Below are 17788 nucleotides of genomic sequence, written 5' to 3'. Positions count from 1 at the left end.
TACAGCCTTCTAGTTAATCTTATTCTTGAGTTAGGAGATGTATTTGTAACCCTTTATCATTCATGTGGGTCACCCATTTCTAACAGCCTTGATTATACCAGTCAACATTAAAACCATCCAGAGATGGAGTTAGCTAATCCAACACCATCATTATGTCTACCAGCGACCATCGTGGTACAGTATGTTTGTTTTTCAATTGACTGTTTTCTACATAAGAGAAATGATTGCTTGATCATTTCTTGTAAAAAGCCTGATGTGTCTAGTGATCCATGCCCATAGAAGAGTCACTGTAATAAGCTAGGAGGGGTAGCTCAGTTGGTAACAGTACCTGCCCTAGAGAGGTAGAGGCAGGAGAAACAGAGATTAAATAAAGGTCCTCCAGCTGGGCATGGTGGCCTACTCCTTTAATCTCAGCACTCAGGAGGCAGAGGCAGGTGGATTGTTGTGAGTTCGAGGCCAGCCTGGTATACAAAGCAAGTCTAGGACAGCCAAGGCTACACAGAGAAACCCTGTCTTGAAAAACAAAACAAAACAGGTCAGTCTTGGTTACATAGTGAATCAGAAGCCAGTTTGAGCTATAGGAGACTGTCTCAAAAAAAATGAAGGGATGTAACTTTTTTTTTTTTTTTTTTTGGTTTTTTTGAGACAGGGCCTCTCTGTGTAGCTATCTTGGGCTCAGTTTGTAGACCAGGCTGGCCTCCAACTCACAGGGACCCTCCTGTTTCTGCATCCCTGAATGTTAGGATTACAAGCATGCGCCACTACCACCCCGGGCAGAAAGTAACTATTAATGTCACATCCTTTCCATTCAGTGGAAAGAAGTTCTGTCAACTTATGGGTAAAATTTATGCTAGTATAGTACAAGATACATCTCATATTTTTCGAACTTTAAGACACATCTGCCCGGGCTGGAGAGAGGCTCAGCAGTTAAAAGCACTGACTGCTCTTCCAGAGGTCCTGTGTTCAATTCCCAGCACCCACATGGTGGCTCACAACCATCTACAATGTGATCTGATACCCTCCTCTGGCCTGCAGGTATATACATGTAGGCAGAGTTCTGTATACATAATAATAAATAAATAAATCTTAAAAAAAAGACACATCTGACCATAAGATACACCCAGTTTTTAGAGCAGTAAAACAAGAAAAATAGTAAAAATAGCAATGAGATCATAAGGTGCACTCTAATCCCCTCCCCATTTTTTGGGGGGGAAAATGCATTTTATGGTCCAAAAAATATTATATATATATATATACACACACACACACACACACACACACACACACACACATCTCAAGACATACAGTACAAAAGTACTATACCATGATGGTCACTGGTCACACACACACACACACACACACACACACACACACACACACACATCTCAAGACATACAGTACAAAAGTACTATACCATGATGGTCACTGGTCACACACACACACACACACACACACACACACACACACGCACACACATCTCAAGACATACAGTACAAAAGTACTATACCATGATGGTCACTGGTAGACATAATGATGGTATTGGATCAGCTAACTCCATCTCTGAATGGTTTTAATGTGATTGGTATAATCAAGGAATAGATATATAATTATTCAGATGCTTCTGACAAACAATTATCACTTTGTAAGTTTGGAATTTTGATTTCTAGAAATATAATATTTCACAATGCAGTTTTTATCCCACTGATAGATGTTTGTTACCACATACTTTTGGAATTAGTTTGGTGAGTATATTATTACTAGAGTAAAATATAGTTTTTAATTAAAAGGACAATAGAAATGCCTCATTTTACCTATCAAAAAATTATACGTGTTTTGCACTGATTTTTTTGTTTTAATTATGCATTATTTAATTATTGTAGTATATTCAGTTGATTTATGATTGCACCTATCATATTTTTTTTTTTATTTTTCGAGACAGAGTTTCTCTGTGTAATAGCCCTGACTATCCTAGACTCACTTTGTAGGACTGTCATCATTTTGATAGCATTTCCCAAAGCTTTCTTTATTAAAAGACATGATTGAATGTGTATTAACCCAATTCATGTTTATTATTAACCTTTATTATTAACTTGCTGCTGTTGTTAAGAGATTAGATCTCAGGACTGGAGAGATGGCTCAGAGCTTAAGAGCACTGACTGCTCTTCCAGAGGTCCTGAGTTCAATTCCCAGCAACCACATGTTGGCTCAAAACCATCTATAATGTGATCTGATGTCCTCTTCTGGCCTGCAGGTGTACATGCAGGCAGAGCACTGTATACATAATAAATAAATAAACAAATAAATAAATCTCTAAAAGAGAGAGAGAGAGAGAGAGAGAGAGAGAGAGAGAGAGAGATTAGATCTCACTGTGTTATTCCAAGCTGAGCCCAAACTGCTGGGCTCAAGTGTTCCTCTTGCCTCAGTCTCTCAGTGCATTGTAGGTTTCTAGAAATAAGGAGCAATATCTGGAATGTCTTTAAGATAGAACATATATTTATTTTATTCTGGATTTGGTACTTTCAATATTTATTGCCCAGGCCTTTAATCCCAGTACTCACGAGGCAAAGGCAGGCAGATCTATGTGAGTTTGAGGCCAGTCTGGTCTACAGCATGAGTTCCAGGACTTCCAGGGTTACACAGAGAAACCCTCTCTTGAAAACAAACAAACAAACAAACAAACAAACAAACAAAAGTCACTCATTAGGCCTAGAGAGATGGCTCAGTGGTTAAGAGCATTTGTTCTTGCAGGTGAGTGGGGTTCAAACTTCAGCACCTACATAGCCAACTGTGCATAACTTCGCTTCCAAGGGATCTGATGTTATGGGAGCACCAGGTATGCATATGGTGCACAGACATACATGCAAACAGAACAGTCATACACATAAAATAAATCTGAAAAACGTTACTTGATGCTGGGTGTGATGACTGATGCCTGGATCCCCAGCATTCTGGGAGGCAGAGGCAGATGGATCTTTCTAAGTTTGGGGCCAGCCTGAACTACAGAGCCAGCTCCAGGACAGCCAGAGCTGTTACACAGAGAAACCCTGTGTTGAAAAACCAAAAAGAAAGAAAGAAAGACAAAAGAAAAAAACCCACACAAAACAAAAAAACAGAAAACAAAAACAAAAACAATCCCCTTGACAATGTTACTCACTATGTATTTTGGGACTTTGTGGGGAGCAGTCTTTTTGCCATATATTTTTGAGACAGTCTCTCTCTCTGTGTAACCCTGTCCGGCTTTCAACTTACAGAAATCTCCTGGTATCTGTTCCTCTAGTGCTGAAGTTAATGGCATGTGCCACTCCACCTAGCTTAGTTTTTTTGTTCTGTTTGTTTGTTTGTTTTTGTTTTTGTTTTTCAAGACAGAGTTTCTCTGTGTAGCCTTGACTATCCTGGAAATCGTTCTGTAGACCAGGCTGGCCTCGAACTCACAGAGATCCGCCTGCCTCTGCCTCCCAAGTGCTGGGATTAAAGGCCTGTGCCACCACCGCCCAGCTTAGTTTTTTTTGTTTGTTTGTTTGTTTGGTTTGGTTGTTGTTTTGTTTCTCTTTTTTTATTGAGGCAAGGTCTTTTGCAGCCCAGGTTTTCTCCCAACTCACTAGATGGCTGAGGATGACCATGAACTCCTGATCCTCCCACCTCTGCCTCCCCTGTGCTGTCCCTACAGGTATGTGACACCATTCTTGGCTTCATTACTTGCAATTTTAAACATTGATCTGCTGAAAAGATAATGAAACTTAGATTTATTTTTCATGCAATGAATCCTGCTTCCTGGGTTAAACTTCCTAAAATATGTCGTTGTAATTGCATCCCCTATCCCCTTCCACCAAGAAAAAAAAAGGGTGGGGGGAGAGTTTCACCACTTTCAAAAATTAGGGTCTTTTTTTGGACAATTCAAATTTGGCCTCATCACATTTACTGCCCTTATCACTACTTCCTAATACAGTAAACATGCCTTCTGTCATTGTCTCCTAAAAATGTACTGAACTTTTATTTCTGATTTTTTTTAATTATTTAAAACTTTTTGAGGGGGTAGTGTGGTACTTCAAACTGAACGGAGACCCTGGTAGTGTCAGGCAAACATTTTGCCTCTGGAGTGTTGTTTTGAAACAGTCTATGTTGCTCAGGTTGGTCTCTAACTCCTGATTAGGTTCCATGCGCTGACAAATTATAAACTTCCATCCTTAGTTCCAACAGTCTCCAGGCCAGTTGAAACAATTGGGTGACTTGTCCAAGTAGCAGAGAAAGGCTTCAACCTAGCTCCCTACGGAGTCCATGTCAACAAGCTTAAAGCCTGAAAGCACTGCTTTTGGGGCTGGAGAGATGGGTCAGTGGTTAAGAGCACTGTCTGCTCTTCCAGAGATCCTGAGTTCAATTCCCAGCAACCACATGGTGGCTCACAGCCATCTATAATGAGATCTGGTATCCTCTTCTGATATACAGGTGTATATGGAGGCAGAACACTGAGTATGTAATAAATAAACAAATAAATAAATATTTACTCTTTATTTATTTACTCTTTATTCTTTCTCTTCCATTATTTGAAAACTATTGCTCATCGCCCAGTGTGGTGACACACATCTGTAATTCCAGCACTGGGAGGCAGAGGCAGGCAGATCTCTGTAAGTTCCAGGCCAGCCTGATCTACAAAGTGAGTCCAGGACAGCCAAGGCTACACAGAGAAACCCTGTTTCAATAAACCAAAAACCAACCAACCAAGACAAAACAACCAAAAAAAATTATTGCTCATCCTTTAAGACACAGCTTGAGTATCATTTCCATATTGTTTTCCCCTAGCAGTTCCATCTGTTGCAGTGTCTCTGTTGTAAGTATTATTTAAATGACCAGTAGATCCCATTTCCCCAGCTAAACAGTCATCAGTTTTCATACTTTTCATATCCACAAAAGCCTCTTATATAGTACTGTTCAATAGCAACGGACAAGGTCTCACCACAAAGCCTTGACTGGCTTGATATAAGCCAGGGTGGCTTCAAATTTACTTGCTGTCTACTTGTCTTTGCTTCTGTCTCCCCAGTGCTGGGAGTACAGGTGTTATACCACTACACACAGCTTCACTAAATACTTAGTATGCAATGCAAATCTTTGAAAAAGGTGTATGCATTCTGCACAAGGAAGAGCAAAATACCTCTTTTCTCTGTTCTCACTCTGTATCTCCCACAACTTTCTTTCTTTTTTCACTACCTTCGGACCAGCATCTCCCACAACTCTCTAAGCCGTGCTTAGGATTTCTTTTTCTTATTTATTTATTTATTCACCCAGGTTTTCGAGACTCACAGAGACATGCCTGATTCTTCCTCCCTGAGAGCTGGGATTACTGGCTTGCGCCACTGCGCTGGGCTTCTGTTTAGGATTCCTTTAATTTAAAAAATCTGTAGGGCACAAACTTTTTTGACAGCCTTCTCTCGAACACGAAAGCCATAATAGCGCGAGACTATCTAGGGCTCTAGGTACAGCGTAGGAAATAGATAAGAAGAACACGGGAAGCACACGCCCCCTCCCACCCCCCGGGAAAAAAAACCGGCTTCACGGAAGTGCCAGTTACTTGTAAAAGATGGAAGTTTATTCAGGATTAGGGAAGTCAGGTGCGGTGACTCGGGACTTAGGGAAAGACTAGAATTGGATCACAGGAAGAGATTTAGAAAGGCTTTCGTTGCCTAAAACACACAAAAACAGAAAGTATGGTTCTGGAGTCATGTTTTGTGAAGTGCTATCAGTTCCCACAGCCCGAGCAGCGGTAGCACCACCTACAGCCCCCAGGCACAAGTCCCTCCTCGGACAGGTTTCCTAAACCGCTCGACCTATAACGGCGCCACTAACTCGCTGAAACTTGCAAGTCCGGAGGCGGGGCCCGCGTCTCTGCAGAGCACGTGGGCAGCTGAACGCATGCGCAACCCTCCTCACCGTGGGACCAATTGCGATGAGGCGCCGAGTATTACGCCTGCGCAGTAGGTTTCCAGCCTCAGTGCCTTTTTTCCACCCCTGGGCTCTAGCGGGCGGGTCTCTTTATCCAATGTCCACTCGGGGCTAGGAGGAGGAGCCTGCGTAGTGTGCGTGTGACGGGAGGGGGAGCGGCCCCAAGCCCGTGTGTGACCCGTACGACGGTGTGTGAGAAGAAAAGGAAGGAGCAGGAAGGTTCTGAGTAGCGGTTGCCGAAATGTTCCGGTGCGGAGGCCTGGCGGGTGCTTTCAAGCAGAAACTGGTGCCCTTGGTGCGGACTGTGTGCGTCCAGAGGCCAAAACAGAGGAACCGGCTTCCAGGTGACTAGCTGACCAGCCCCTTACCCTACTTCAAAGTCCAGTGGCCTAGGTGCCGGACACTCCCTGTCCCTCGCAGAGCTAGCTCCGCTGTCCTTAAAAAAAGAAAAAAAGAAAAGAAAAAAAGGGAAAACAAAACAAAAACAAAACTTCTCACACTCGCAAGAATTCCAAATTGGTGGGATAGAAACCCTGACTTTGCACACTGGGCATTCGGCACGCTTCTGCCGACCTGACCTTCAAGAGATTTGAACCCCCGAAATCAGCATGAGGCCTTCTTTTGGGAGGCTTTGCAATGTGGAGATAACAACGCTTGGCCGCACCGTATTGCCTACCGCTGCCACCGTGCCTTTTTTAAGCATTGAGATCAGATGGATGTTGTTTGTCATTTATGGGTTGTGACACAGTCCTATGCCCAAGTTGCTCCTGTAAATCAGATTTATCTACTCTACCTTCCAAAACTCCGCGCAAGAGCTGTAGATTTTAATGTCCTACGATGTGGAAACCCTGTGTTACCAGTAAGGATTCTACACCAAACCTCGCAGTAGCTCAGAATCGGTTTGAGATGATCAGACAGTGCAGTTCATGGTGCTTTTACATGCTTCAATTATTTTTTTTTTTTAAAGAACATGCTGTATTTGTTCTCTGGGAAACTGTTTCATCAAACTTTAGAGCTGGAAGGGATTTTGTGGTAAACATCAACCCACTCATTTTATGGATAATAAATTGAGGAACAGAGAGGTGAAATTACTTGCAGAAGGTCGCATAATTATTAGGTAGAGCTAAGGCTACTCTGCCAGTCTGAAACAGTTAAGAATGAATTAAGGAAAAAAAAAGAATGAATTAAGGGTGTCTTTCCACTAAGTAACCCATCGTACATCCAATATCCATGGGTTTATCTGAGCCTGGTTTGAGTCAACTTATTTCCAGCCTTTACAGATTTGTAGGAATGATTAGCCCCCTTCTACAAGGTGTATTTTTTGTTTGTTTATTTGTTTGTTTTTTTGAGACAGAATTTCTCCGTGCAGCTTTGGCTGTCCTGGACTTGCTTTGTAGACCACTCTGGCCTCGAACTCATAGCAATCCACCTACCTCTGCCTCCTGAGTGCTGGGATCAAAGGCGTGCGCTACCATGCCAGGCATTACAAGGTATATTTTAAAATCAATGATTTTTTTTTTAAGTCATCATCCTAGAGTAATTAAATTTATACTATTAAATGGTATCCTTGAGGCTTTTGTGATGTGCGTGTTTGGACAGTTTGCTCACCGTGGTGAGAGACAAAAAATATTTCTTAGGAAGTGTTATCTGCAGGGTGTAGTGGCAATGCTGGGTGTGGAGGCAGAGGCAAGTAGATCTCTGAGTTCTACATCCTGGTCTACATAGCAAGTTCTAAGCCAGTCATGGCTACACAGTTGAAACCCTGTCCTAAAAAATAAGTATTGTCTGAGTTATATCCTAGGAAGTACTTCTTTTAGATCTTAACAGTATCTGTTTTAGCAAAACAAACAAAAACCACCCCCTGGCTTTCCTAAAAACCCAGTGAATATAATTGGTATGAGTTCTGTGCATGGAAATGGTGGTATTGTAGGTAAAATGTGGAGAAATTTTACAAATTTAGTTAAGCTGAAGATACTGCCCTTTCTAATATTGTGCATTTGTTTTCCTCAGTACATAGCTTTTTACCAGAATTCTGTCGGCTAAAGAAATGTTCTCATCAATTAAATATTCATTTGAGTACAATATTAGAACTATGGAAAAATACAGACTTAAATGCTCTTTTTCCTCAGCAAGGCTTTGTTTGAAGGCAATCTCCTGTAGGAAATACTATGACTTCCTGACATACCCATCCATCTTTTTTGCACACACTTCTTTGTCTTTTGGCCATGCACCAGAGTATGACATCACCTGCTTTAAAAATGAGTGGGGGTAGGGTTACAATTTCAAAAAGAAATTATGGTTGGTACCTTCATTATAGGAATTAACTCTTTTATGGCTCAGTAGCCAATTGCCTTTAATTTGATATCTTTTTCACATAGCAGCATCTTTCATACACTTTCACAGAGGTGGGCAAGAGACAAGGTTTATATAACACTTTTCCCTCTTTTATCCCCCCTGCCCCAATACTTTGCCAGGTTGTTAGCAAACTCTCTTTTATTTTTCTTGTTTGAGTAAACCTTGAGCCTGCTTTGAAGCTATGTCATCTACATCTCTGACCATTGTTACGTTCATTTTCATTATACTTTGCTTTTTGTCCTGAAACCTCAATAGCTGCCATTGTTCTGCTTCATTTGGATTATCTGCCTCTTTCCAGAAATGATTAACAGTAACTAAGTCACAACTCTGTCTTCATCCATTACTGAGCAGCAGAAGGGGTTGGTAATAGATGTTCTGTGATAGTTTATTTATTCACCAAGCATTATGCTGCCCATTATGATCAAATTGGTCATTTAACTCCCACACCTAAGGTTCAGTTATTTGACTATTTTTCTTTATTTGGAATGATAGCATCTTTTTGGAAACAGGGTCTATTATGCAGTCCTGGTTGTTCTTGAACTCACTGTTTAGACCAGGCTAGCCTCGTAGAGGCCTGGATCTGCTTCCTGAATGCTGGGATTAAAGGTGTTGTGTATCTTGAATTTTTACATCTTTAAAGAAGAAACTGAATACCTTGTGTCTAGAATCCTAGATTGTGGATACTGCAAAATGACACAGTCATTTTGGGAGGGGGGATTGAGACAGGGTTTCTCTCGGTAGCCTTGGCTGTCCCAGACTCACTCTGTAGACCAGGCTGGTCTCAAACTCCCAGTGATCCACCTGCCTAAGTGCTGGGATTAAAGGCATGTGCCACCACGCCTGGCTGACAGGCATGCATTCCCCCCCCCCACCAGCTCACTATGAGCTAATTCTGGTCATGATCTGATGGTTCTTCTGTCTTAGCATCTAGAGTACTGAAATTACAGGTCTGTGCCACTGTGCTTGGTGACATTTTTGTTTTGTTTTGTTTTGAGACAGGGTTTCTTTGTGTATAGTCCTGTCTGTCCTGGAATCACTCTGTAGACCAGGCTGGCCTGGAACTCAATAGAGATCCACCTGTCTCTGCTATCCCCGGTTGCTGGGATTATCTGCCAGTGCCATCACTGGCAGGCTGGTAGCATCTTTTGAAACCTAGATGCATCTTCTATACTCATCCTACCTATTCAAGGCTTACCAGAAAAAAATCTTTGACAGGACAACTTTTTCTCTAAGCAGTTAATAAGTTAGATTTAAACAAATTTTTTTTTTTTTTTTTTGGTTTTTTGAGATAGAGCTTCTTTATGTAGCCTTGGCTCTCCTGGACTTTTTAGACCAGGCTGGCCTTAAACTCACAGAGAGCCTCTTGCCTCTGCCTCCCAGAGTGCTGGGATTACAGGCGTGCACCACCATGCCAAGCTGCATGTGTTAGCATTCTTTTTTCCTTCATTAATTTATTTAGTCACTTTATAGCCTAATCTCAGCCCCCTCCCTTCTCTCCTACTCCCTTTCCCCTTCTCCTCAGAGAAGGGTACCAACCGCATCTGCTACCTCAAGTAGGAGCAGGACTAAGCTCATCCTCTCCCACTGAGGCCAGACAAGGCAGCCCAGCTAGGGGAAAGGGATCCAAGGCAGGCAACAGAGTCAGAGACAGTCCCTACTCCCACTGCTAGGGGACCCACATGAAGACCACACTGCACATGTCTAGGGAGCTCAGGTTCCATCCACGCATGTTCTTTGGTTGGTGGTTCAGTCTCTGTGAGGCCTCCCCCATTAACGTTCTTCTAGATCATGCTTCCCAAAGTTGCCCAGGTGTGTGAATTGAGTAAAGGCTATAGCTTAGATCTACTCCAGGATCTGCCAGAGAGACTCCTGGGAATGAGAGTGAATAAAGCTCCCCAGGATAGAGCCCTGAGGTCTGTATTTTTAACCCCTGGAATCTATATTTTAGCAAACTTTTAGACAGAATTCATATACTCAGGTATAGGAAATACTGTTTTAGATGAGTAGTGACTCCTTTCCACTGACTTAAGAATTAAGAAAACATAGGCTGGGTATGGTGGCGCATGTCTTTGATCCCAGCACTCAGGAGGCAGAAGCAGGCAGATCGCTGTGCGTTCGAGGCCAGTCTGGTCTACAAAGTGAGTCTAGGACAGCCAAGGCTACACACAGAAACCCTGTCTCGAAAAACCAAACAAACAAACAAACAAAGAACAACAACAACAACAAAAAGAATTAAGAAAACAGCCGGCGTGGTGGTGCACACTTTTAATCCCAGCCCACTGGGAGGCAGGGACATGTGGATAGCTGTGAGTTGAAGGGCAGCCTGGTCTACAGAGTGAGTCCAGCACAGCCAGGGCTACACAGAGAAACCCTGTCTCAAAAAAAGTTTTTTAAAAGAATAACAAACTCAGCAACCTTGGTTCTCTTGTGATTTGCACCAAGCATATTTTCTCATATTCCGAATAACAGTAATTACTCCCCTATCCTAAATCCAAGGACTGGGAGTCTGTGCTATCTGTTCTTGTGTCCCAAGCATCCTGTACTGAGTTCTCAGGGAAGGTTTTCTTTTTCTGTTACCTAAAGCATTTGTGTCTTTTCTAAGAATGGTTCATACAGTACTATAATTATCATTCTTATTCTTCTAAAATTCCAGCAAAGATTGGTACTTTTTAAAAGGCTGATAAAAATGGCACAGTTTCTGCATTCTTTATAAAAAGACAGCTAGCTATAGCAGGCACCTTAAATAGGTTGTGTTTTATCCCCATTGGAAAAGTTAGATTGATGTTTAGGAATCAAACTTTAAGAGCATATAGACTTCTTGGGGCTGGAGAGATGGCTCAGCAGTTAGAGCACTGTCTGTTCCTCCAGAGGTCCTGAGTTCAAGTCCCAGCAACTACATGGTGGCTCACAACCATTTATAATGTAATCTGATGCCCTCTTCTGGCCTGCAGGTGTATATGCAGTCAGAGCACCATATACATAATAATAAATTAAAAATAAATAATTTTTAAACAAAGGGACTGGAGAGATGGCTCAGTAGCTAAGGGCACTGTCTGCTCCTCCAGAGGTCCTGAGTTCAATTCCCAGCAACCACATGGTGGCTCACAACCATTTATAATGGGATCTGGTACCCTCTTCTGGTGTGCAGATGTACACGCAAATAAAGCACTCATTTATATTAAACAAATAAATCTTTTTTAAAAAGAGCATATAGACTTCTTAATCATTTGAGGTTGCTAAGCATCTCAGTGTATGAATGTGTTTCTGCAAAGGGCTGAGAGTATGGGAGTAGCAGGATGTGAGGCCTCCAAAGAGGAGTTTGCTGGCTAAAGTATTGCTCTAGAGATACTCAGTGGTACTTAAAGTTAACATTTTTTTTTTATTAAGCACCACGAAATTAGTGGGATCTGGTTAGAAATCCTCTCAAAGAATTCGTTAATGTTCAGTCAGTGTTGTAGTTGTAGTTTATACCTGTAATCCCAGCAGGAGGATTGCCCAGACTTTTTAAAAAGATTTATTTATTATTATATATACAGTGCTCTGCCTGCATGAACACCTGCAGTCCAGAAGAGGGCATCAGATCACGTTATAGATGGTTGTAAACCACTGTGTGGTTGCTGGGAATTGAACTCAGGACCTCTGGAAGAGCAGTCAGCGCTCTTAACATCTGAGTCATCTCTCCAGCTCCGGATTGTCTAGATTTTAAGGCCAGCCTGGGGTACATAGTGAGGTCTAATCCTGCCCAGTCTACAGTGTGAAACCATGTCTCAAACAAAACAAATAGGAATAAATGTCCAGTCAAAGTACTGGGGAGGCTGAGGTAGGGGGATTATGGGTTCAAGCAAGTCAGGACTACATAGCAAATTCTCATCTCAAAAAAGAAAGCAACAGCCCCAGCACTCAGGAGGCAGAGGCAAGTGGATCTCTGTGATTCGAGGCCAGCCTTGTCTATAAAACAAGTCCAGGACAGCCAATGCTTCACAGAGAAACCCTGTCTTGAAAAACCAGAAAAAAAGAGACAATGAGAGCCTGGCATTGTGTTGCATATCTTTAATTCCAGCATAGGAGGCATGCAGATCCCTGAGATTCATACCAACGTGATCTACAGAGGAAGTTCCAGGACAGCCAGGGCTATACAAAGAAACTCTGTCTCAAAAAACCAAAACAAAACAAAAAGCAAAAACAAATTATTAGGCCCTATCTAGAACTACTGAGTCAGAAGTCCTGGGGTTAGGGCCTGTTCACTGACTACCTAACAAATCCTCCAAGGAATTCTGACATTGTGGAGTTTTTGAAACACCTATGTAGATCGAAGTGTACATAGTTCTACTTAGCCAAAAATGATCAGATAGCTTCTGCTTGTCTGTTCTACACAACTGAAGCAGATTTACTTTTTTGTTGTTGATGTATTTTATTTTATTTTTTTTTTTGAGACAGAGTCTTTGTAGCTTCAATTGGCCTAGAACCACTATGTAGTCAGGCCTGTCTTTCAATTTAGGATTGTCCAGCCTCACCCTCTCAAGTGCTAGAATTAAAATTACAGGCATGACCACTCCAAGGCCTTATTTATTTATTTTTATAAGTTTTAGATATTTTTGAAACATTCTCACACTGTAACCTAGGCTGGCCTCAAATTTGCATCAATCCTCCTGCTTCAGCTTCCCTAGTATTAAGATTATAGGTATCATCTACCATATCCAGAAGTGTTTATATATATTTTAAATGGCCAAGAAGACCTTAGTATCAGACTACATTGTAATAGTTAAGAAGCATATATCCCAACACTCAGGAGGCAGAGGCCAGCCTGGTCTACAAAGCGAGTTCAAGGCTACACAGAGAAACTGTCCCGATAAACCAAAAAAAAAAAAAAAAAAAAAAAAAAAAAAAAAAGGAAGAAGAAGTATATAAAACTTAGGTTTTAGTGGCTATAAATAAAATTTTATTGGAACATACACCTGTATATTTTGGGGACTGCTTTCATACCTCAGCAGAATTGAATGTTACAGAGACCAGACCAGCCTACCCACAAAGCTGAAAATATTCACTATTCTAAATCAGTAGTGAACTGTGAGGAATAATCTGAGAAGGCACTAGGGCCGGGCCACATCTGAAAATGTCCGTGTCCACTGGGGAAAAAGAAATCTGCAAATGTCTCACATTTTCGCTTTCACAGGATGTCATGATCATATGATTATTACATACTGTTAAGTAGTTGTACATAAAAATGACTGTGTTATCTTGAAAGAGAAACCATAAGACATTGGCTGACACTTTTAAGTTTTGTCATTCTGGAATATACTTTATAGAATAAATTCTTCAGACATTTGTGAAAGGTTAAGTTCACTATGAAATTTTTGTTCTGACTTCCTTCTGAAATTTAATGTTTCTTTCTTTTAGGACACATTACTCTCACACAGGACAGAACTGTGTGTTCCAGGGTTATGTTTGAGCAAGTTTTGAGCCATGTAGATTGTTCCTGAAATGGGTATCATAATGTCTCAGGTAGCCTGTGGTCAATTTTGAATATTTTTAGCCTTCTGATTCTGTTGGTTCCTCATCCATGGATTCAGCTAATCACTAATCAAAAATATTTTTAAGCCAGACATGATGGCATGCGCCTTTAATCCCAGCACTTGGGAGGCAGAGGCAGGCTACTTAGCAAGCTCCAGGCCAGCCAGGTTACATCATGAGGCCTTGCTTCAAAAAATAAAGCTAAATAAAATTTAAAAGCATATCTATACTAAACATGGGCAAACTTTCTTTGTGTGTTTTTTTTTTTTTTTTGGTTGTTTTCCCTAAACAATATAGTCTAGCAGCTATTTGCATGATATTAATCATTATAAATAATTTAGACATGGTTTGAAGTATATGTGGTGATATGTGGTGTGGTGAAATTCCACACCATAGTCTATAAGAGATTTGAGTATATGTGAATTTTAATTCTTTCTGGACATCTGGAATCAAAGCTTCACAGATACTACGGATGGCGATCTTCTAAATAGGTTATCTCGGTGTTTACTTCATTAAGGGTGAAGTTGTAAAGATAATTTGATGAACTGTTCAAATTTTTTACCACCTTCCTGGAAGCTGTGACTGTCTTCATTGGATAACATTTAAATTGTACTCTTGAGAACTCAGCAGCTAAGCTGGGTATGATAGTGTAGGCGTAGAATAATCACAAGCTTGAGTCCAGCTGGGGCTATGAAGCACAACCCTGCCTCAAAATAGAAGTCCTATAGCCAAAGGGTGTGCATAACTATCTGTAGTATTTATGTGTACAGCTTTGATTATATTCTTCTTGGTCATAGACAATAAACATCATGTAACCCAAGGTATAGTTCTTGATTTCTATAGTACATTGCTATTTAACCATAAACAAGTGTTAACTATTCTGTTTGTGTGTGTGTTAACAAATTGTGTTCCTTTAGGCAACTTGTTCCAGCGATGGTGTGTTCCTCTAGAACTCCAGATGGCAAGACAAATGGCTAGCTCTGGTTCATCACGGGGCAAAATGGATAATTCTGTGTTAGTCCTTATTGTGGGCTTATCAACAATAGGAGCTGGTGCATATGTAAGTAAAAAAGCAGCTTGTGTAGAGAAGCTGCCAGACAGCTCCCATTGATAGACACAGTGCTACTCTGCTTTCAAATGTTTGCAACTAACTCTGCTTTCTCCTGTAGGAAAAGTTCCAAAAGGCCTTCTTTAAGGTGTCTTTGGGAGCCCATTTAGGAATGGCTGATATTTGCTCTCATGTTGATTGATCTTTGCTCTTTTTACTTTGTCTTTTTATTCTTTGCTTGAAACTGCTGTGTTTCCTTAGGCTTGACTAACCCACAAAATTACACTTGTTCTCTTGATTGTGATGAAGTAACCTATAGACAAAGTCAAAATTCTTTGCAGCTCCTAAGCACAATATTTGATTTTAATGTATTTGTTAATTTTGCAAAGATTTTTTCTTAGATTGAGATTGACAGTTTCAAAAAACACCTTTCAATCAAAATAAAATATTAAGCATTCTTAAAAGGAAAAACTAAATCCCTATATGTCACTCAAAGACTAAATTATAGAAATGGGGCTGATATCTCCAATTGTAGAACCAGAACATAATTGCTTCATACTGTTAGCACAATTGCGTCTCTTTAAAAGAGCTGATCATCTTAGCATGTCACAGAAGATTTATTCTGTGGGCATTTTTTTCTTTTAGCTTTGCAGAGTGTACTATAAGGTTGAGTGAGTTGACTTTGATGACGCCTACCAACAGCTTGATCAAAGAGAGCTGTTCTCTTCACATGTTAAGAACAAATGGACAGGCGCCATTACAACCTTAGTTCTTTCTCTGCTCATAATAGTAAAATGATTTTGGTCCTCTGTCACTAGGGGGGCATGAAAATTATTTGAACTTACCCATATCTTCATATCATTTTAAAAAATTTCTATTTAATTAATTTCTTCAGATTAAAACTAAATTGTTATCTCATCACTTGTATCCTCCCGTTCCTCCCTCCTTCCTTCCCTCCCATCCTCATATCTTAACCTGAGTCCAAACTGCACAAGAAAAGTAGCGAGCTCCTTCCTGCCAGTTGTAAATCAAATCAGAACAAAAAATAGAAAAAAAATATCTGCCTGATATCTTGACAAAGGAGGCATTCTCCAATCCTGAAGCAACTTCAAATTTTTTTCTTTTTCTTTTTTCTTTTAGCACAGTAACCAAAATGCTTCTCTGCATTTGTATTAAGTGTTTATTCATTAATACTTAGTGCCTTTTCTATTTCCTTTTGTCTCTTTCTTGGCCTTATGTTTACCTACAGTTGTACAGTGTCACCTCCTAGGATCCCCTTCTAGAGCACTAGCGTCTACAGGTGCTTCTGGGAAAGATCGCAGCAGCCTAGTGTACTTCTTAATTGTAGGAGCAACAGTGACTGGGGCAGGAGTTTATTATGTAAGATGCTTATACTAAAATATGTTTGAGGGTTGGGTGGGTAAGACCATGCCACTAATAACTTGGTTCATAGAATATAGTAAAATATTCGCAGCATGTGCTTTCTATAGATATTTGTTAAAGGGACATTGTCAATCACTAGAGAGTCCTCAAATCTCATTTTTCAAACCGTTGAAGTTATACTAGATTGATCTAAACCTATAACTTTAAAGCCAATTTTGAAACTTTTGTCAAATTTGTGCTTATTTGTATGCTGCTGCGTTATATTGTGCTTTAGTGCTGCATGTCTAACAAGACAATCTCAGTAACTGTTGACTATGCAAGGCAAGGGAACATGAGCGCCATCTACTTTCCATCATTTTAGATAAAATGTAATTTTTCTGTGTTGGAGGAAGCAGTGAACTCAGCTTTTACTGTGAAAGGCATTGTATTGAATGCTTCTGAGGAGATCCTCAAAGCCATAGAGACTGGAGTATTTTCCAAAACCACCCACAGTCTACTTCAAGCTAAATTCATTTGGCAGTGTCCCTTTTGTCACCTCTAATTTGGTCAAATGAGTGGCTGAAGCATTCATGTAGAGTGCTTTCTTGAACTCCTCTCATTGATGATTCGGATACTACCCTCTGAGCTTTAACTTTTCCATTTCATGCTTTTCACTTTTTTCTCATCACTTCCACCCCATTTATTTAAAAATAATTTAAAGTATTTTCATTAGATATGTTAATAATGAACCTCTGCTTTTTGTTGCTAACCAGAGTTGAATGACCCCACAGAGTTAGGCATGGAGATATTCTTGGTGCCAGGCCACAACATGGGCTGGCCACTGTTTCTTTCTCCTGTCTCAGAAATATCTACAATGCCAGTCGTGGTAGCGCACATCTGTAATTCCAGCACTAGGGAGGTGGATCTCTGTGAGTTCAAGGCCAGCCTGGTCTACAGAGCGAGTCCAGGATAGTCACAGCTACACAGAGAAACCCTGTCTCAACAAAATAAAGCAAAACAAAAAAATCTACAAAGTGCAAACTTCTCTCAAGTCATTCAGTTAAACACTTCATTGCCTTTTGTGTTTATCCAACACTGGTTGCAATAAACCTATTATAATGGCTCCAGGTTAAATGATAAGTTTTTGTCTACACTTATCAAACTCATCTGTATACTTGTGTTTCAGGTTTTTAATAGTGGGAAACTTATCAAGTACCTTAATTTTTTTCTCTGAAATTGATATTAGTCATAAGAGAAACTTAAAATCAGTGTCCAGATTTGGTGAGAGTTTATAGCTGCAAAGTAAATAAGGTTCAGGGCTGATGAAATGGCTCAATGGATAAAGGTGCTTGTCGCCAAGCCTGATACCTGAGTTCCATCCCCAAACTTGCATGATGGAGAGAGTAAGTTGTCTATCCTCTGACCTCCAGGTACATACTGTGAACTCACATGTGAGCACACACAAATTAATGCAATAAGCATAATGTAGTGCTTATATTTGTTTCTCAGACTGTCATAAACAAATACCACAAAATGGCTTTAGCTACAGACATTTATTTTCTCAGTCAGACAAGGTTA

General features: G+C 40.5%; 1 protein-coding gene across 2 annotated transcripts in view; it reads left to right on the top strand.

Annotated features, from left to right (window-relative positions):
• Positions 1-6013: 6013 nt before the first annotated feature.
• Positions 6014-17788, top strand: part of Aifm1 (apoptosis inducing factor mitochondria associated 1) — a 39718-nt gene continuing 27943 nt past the window's right edge. The window contains exons 1-2 of one of the 2 annotated variants that reach the window (XM_051141036.1): positions 6014-6278; positions 16098-16228. In XM_051141036.1, the coding sequence (XP_050996993.1) occupies positions 6176-6278; positions 16098-16228 (234 nt within the window). In that variant the 5' untranslated portion in view covers positions 6014-6175. Of the gene's footprint in view, positions 6279-14717; positions 14861-16097; positions 16229-17788 lie in introns of both variants that reach the window. The other variant, XM_051141035.1, reaches the window with a different exon arrangement.

Source organism: Acomys russatus, chromosome X, assembly GCF_903995435.1.
Source record: "Acomys russatus chromosome X, mAcoRus1.1, whole genome shotgun sequence".
NCBI lineage: Eukaryota > Metazoa > Chordata > Mammalia > Rodentia > Muridae > Acomys > Acomys russatus.
Note: the sequence above shows the minus strand (reverse complement) of the source record. Positions and strands in the feature narration are given on the sequence as shown.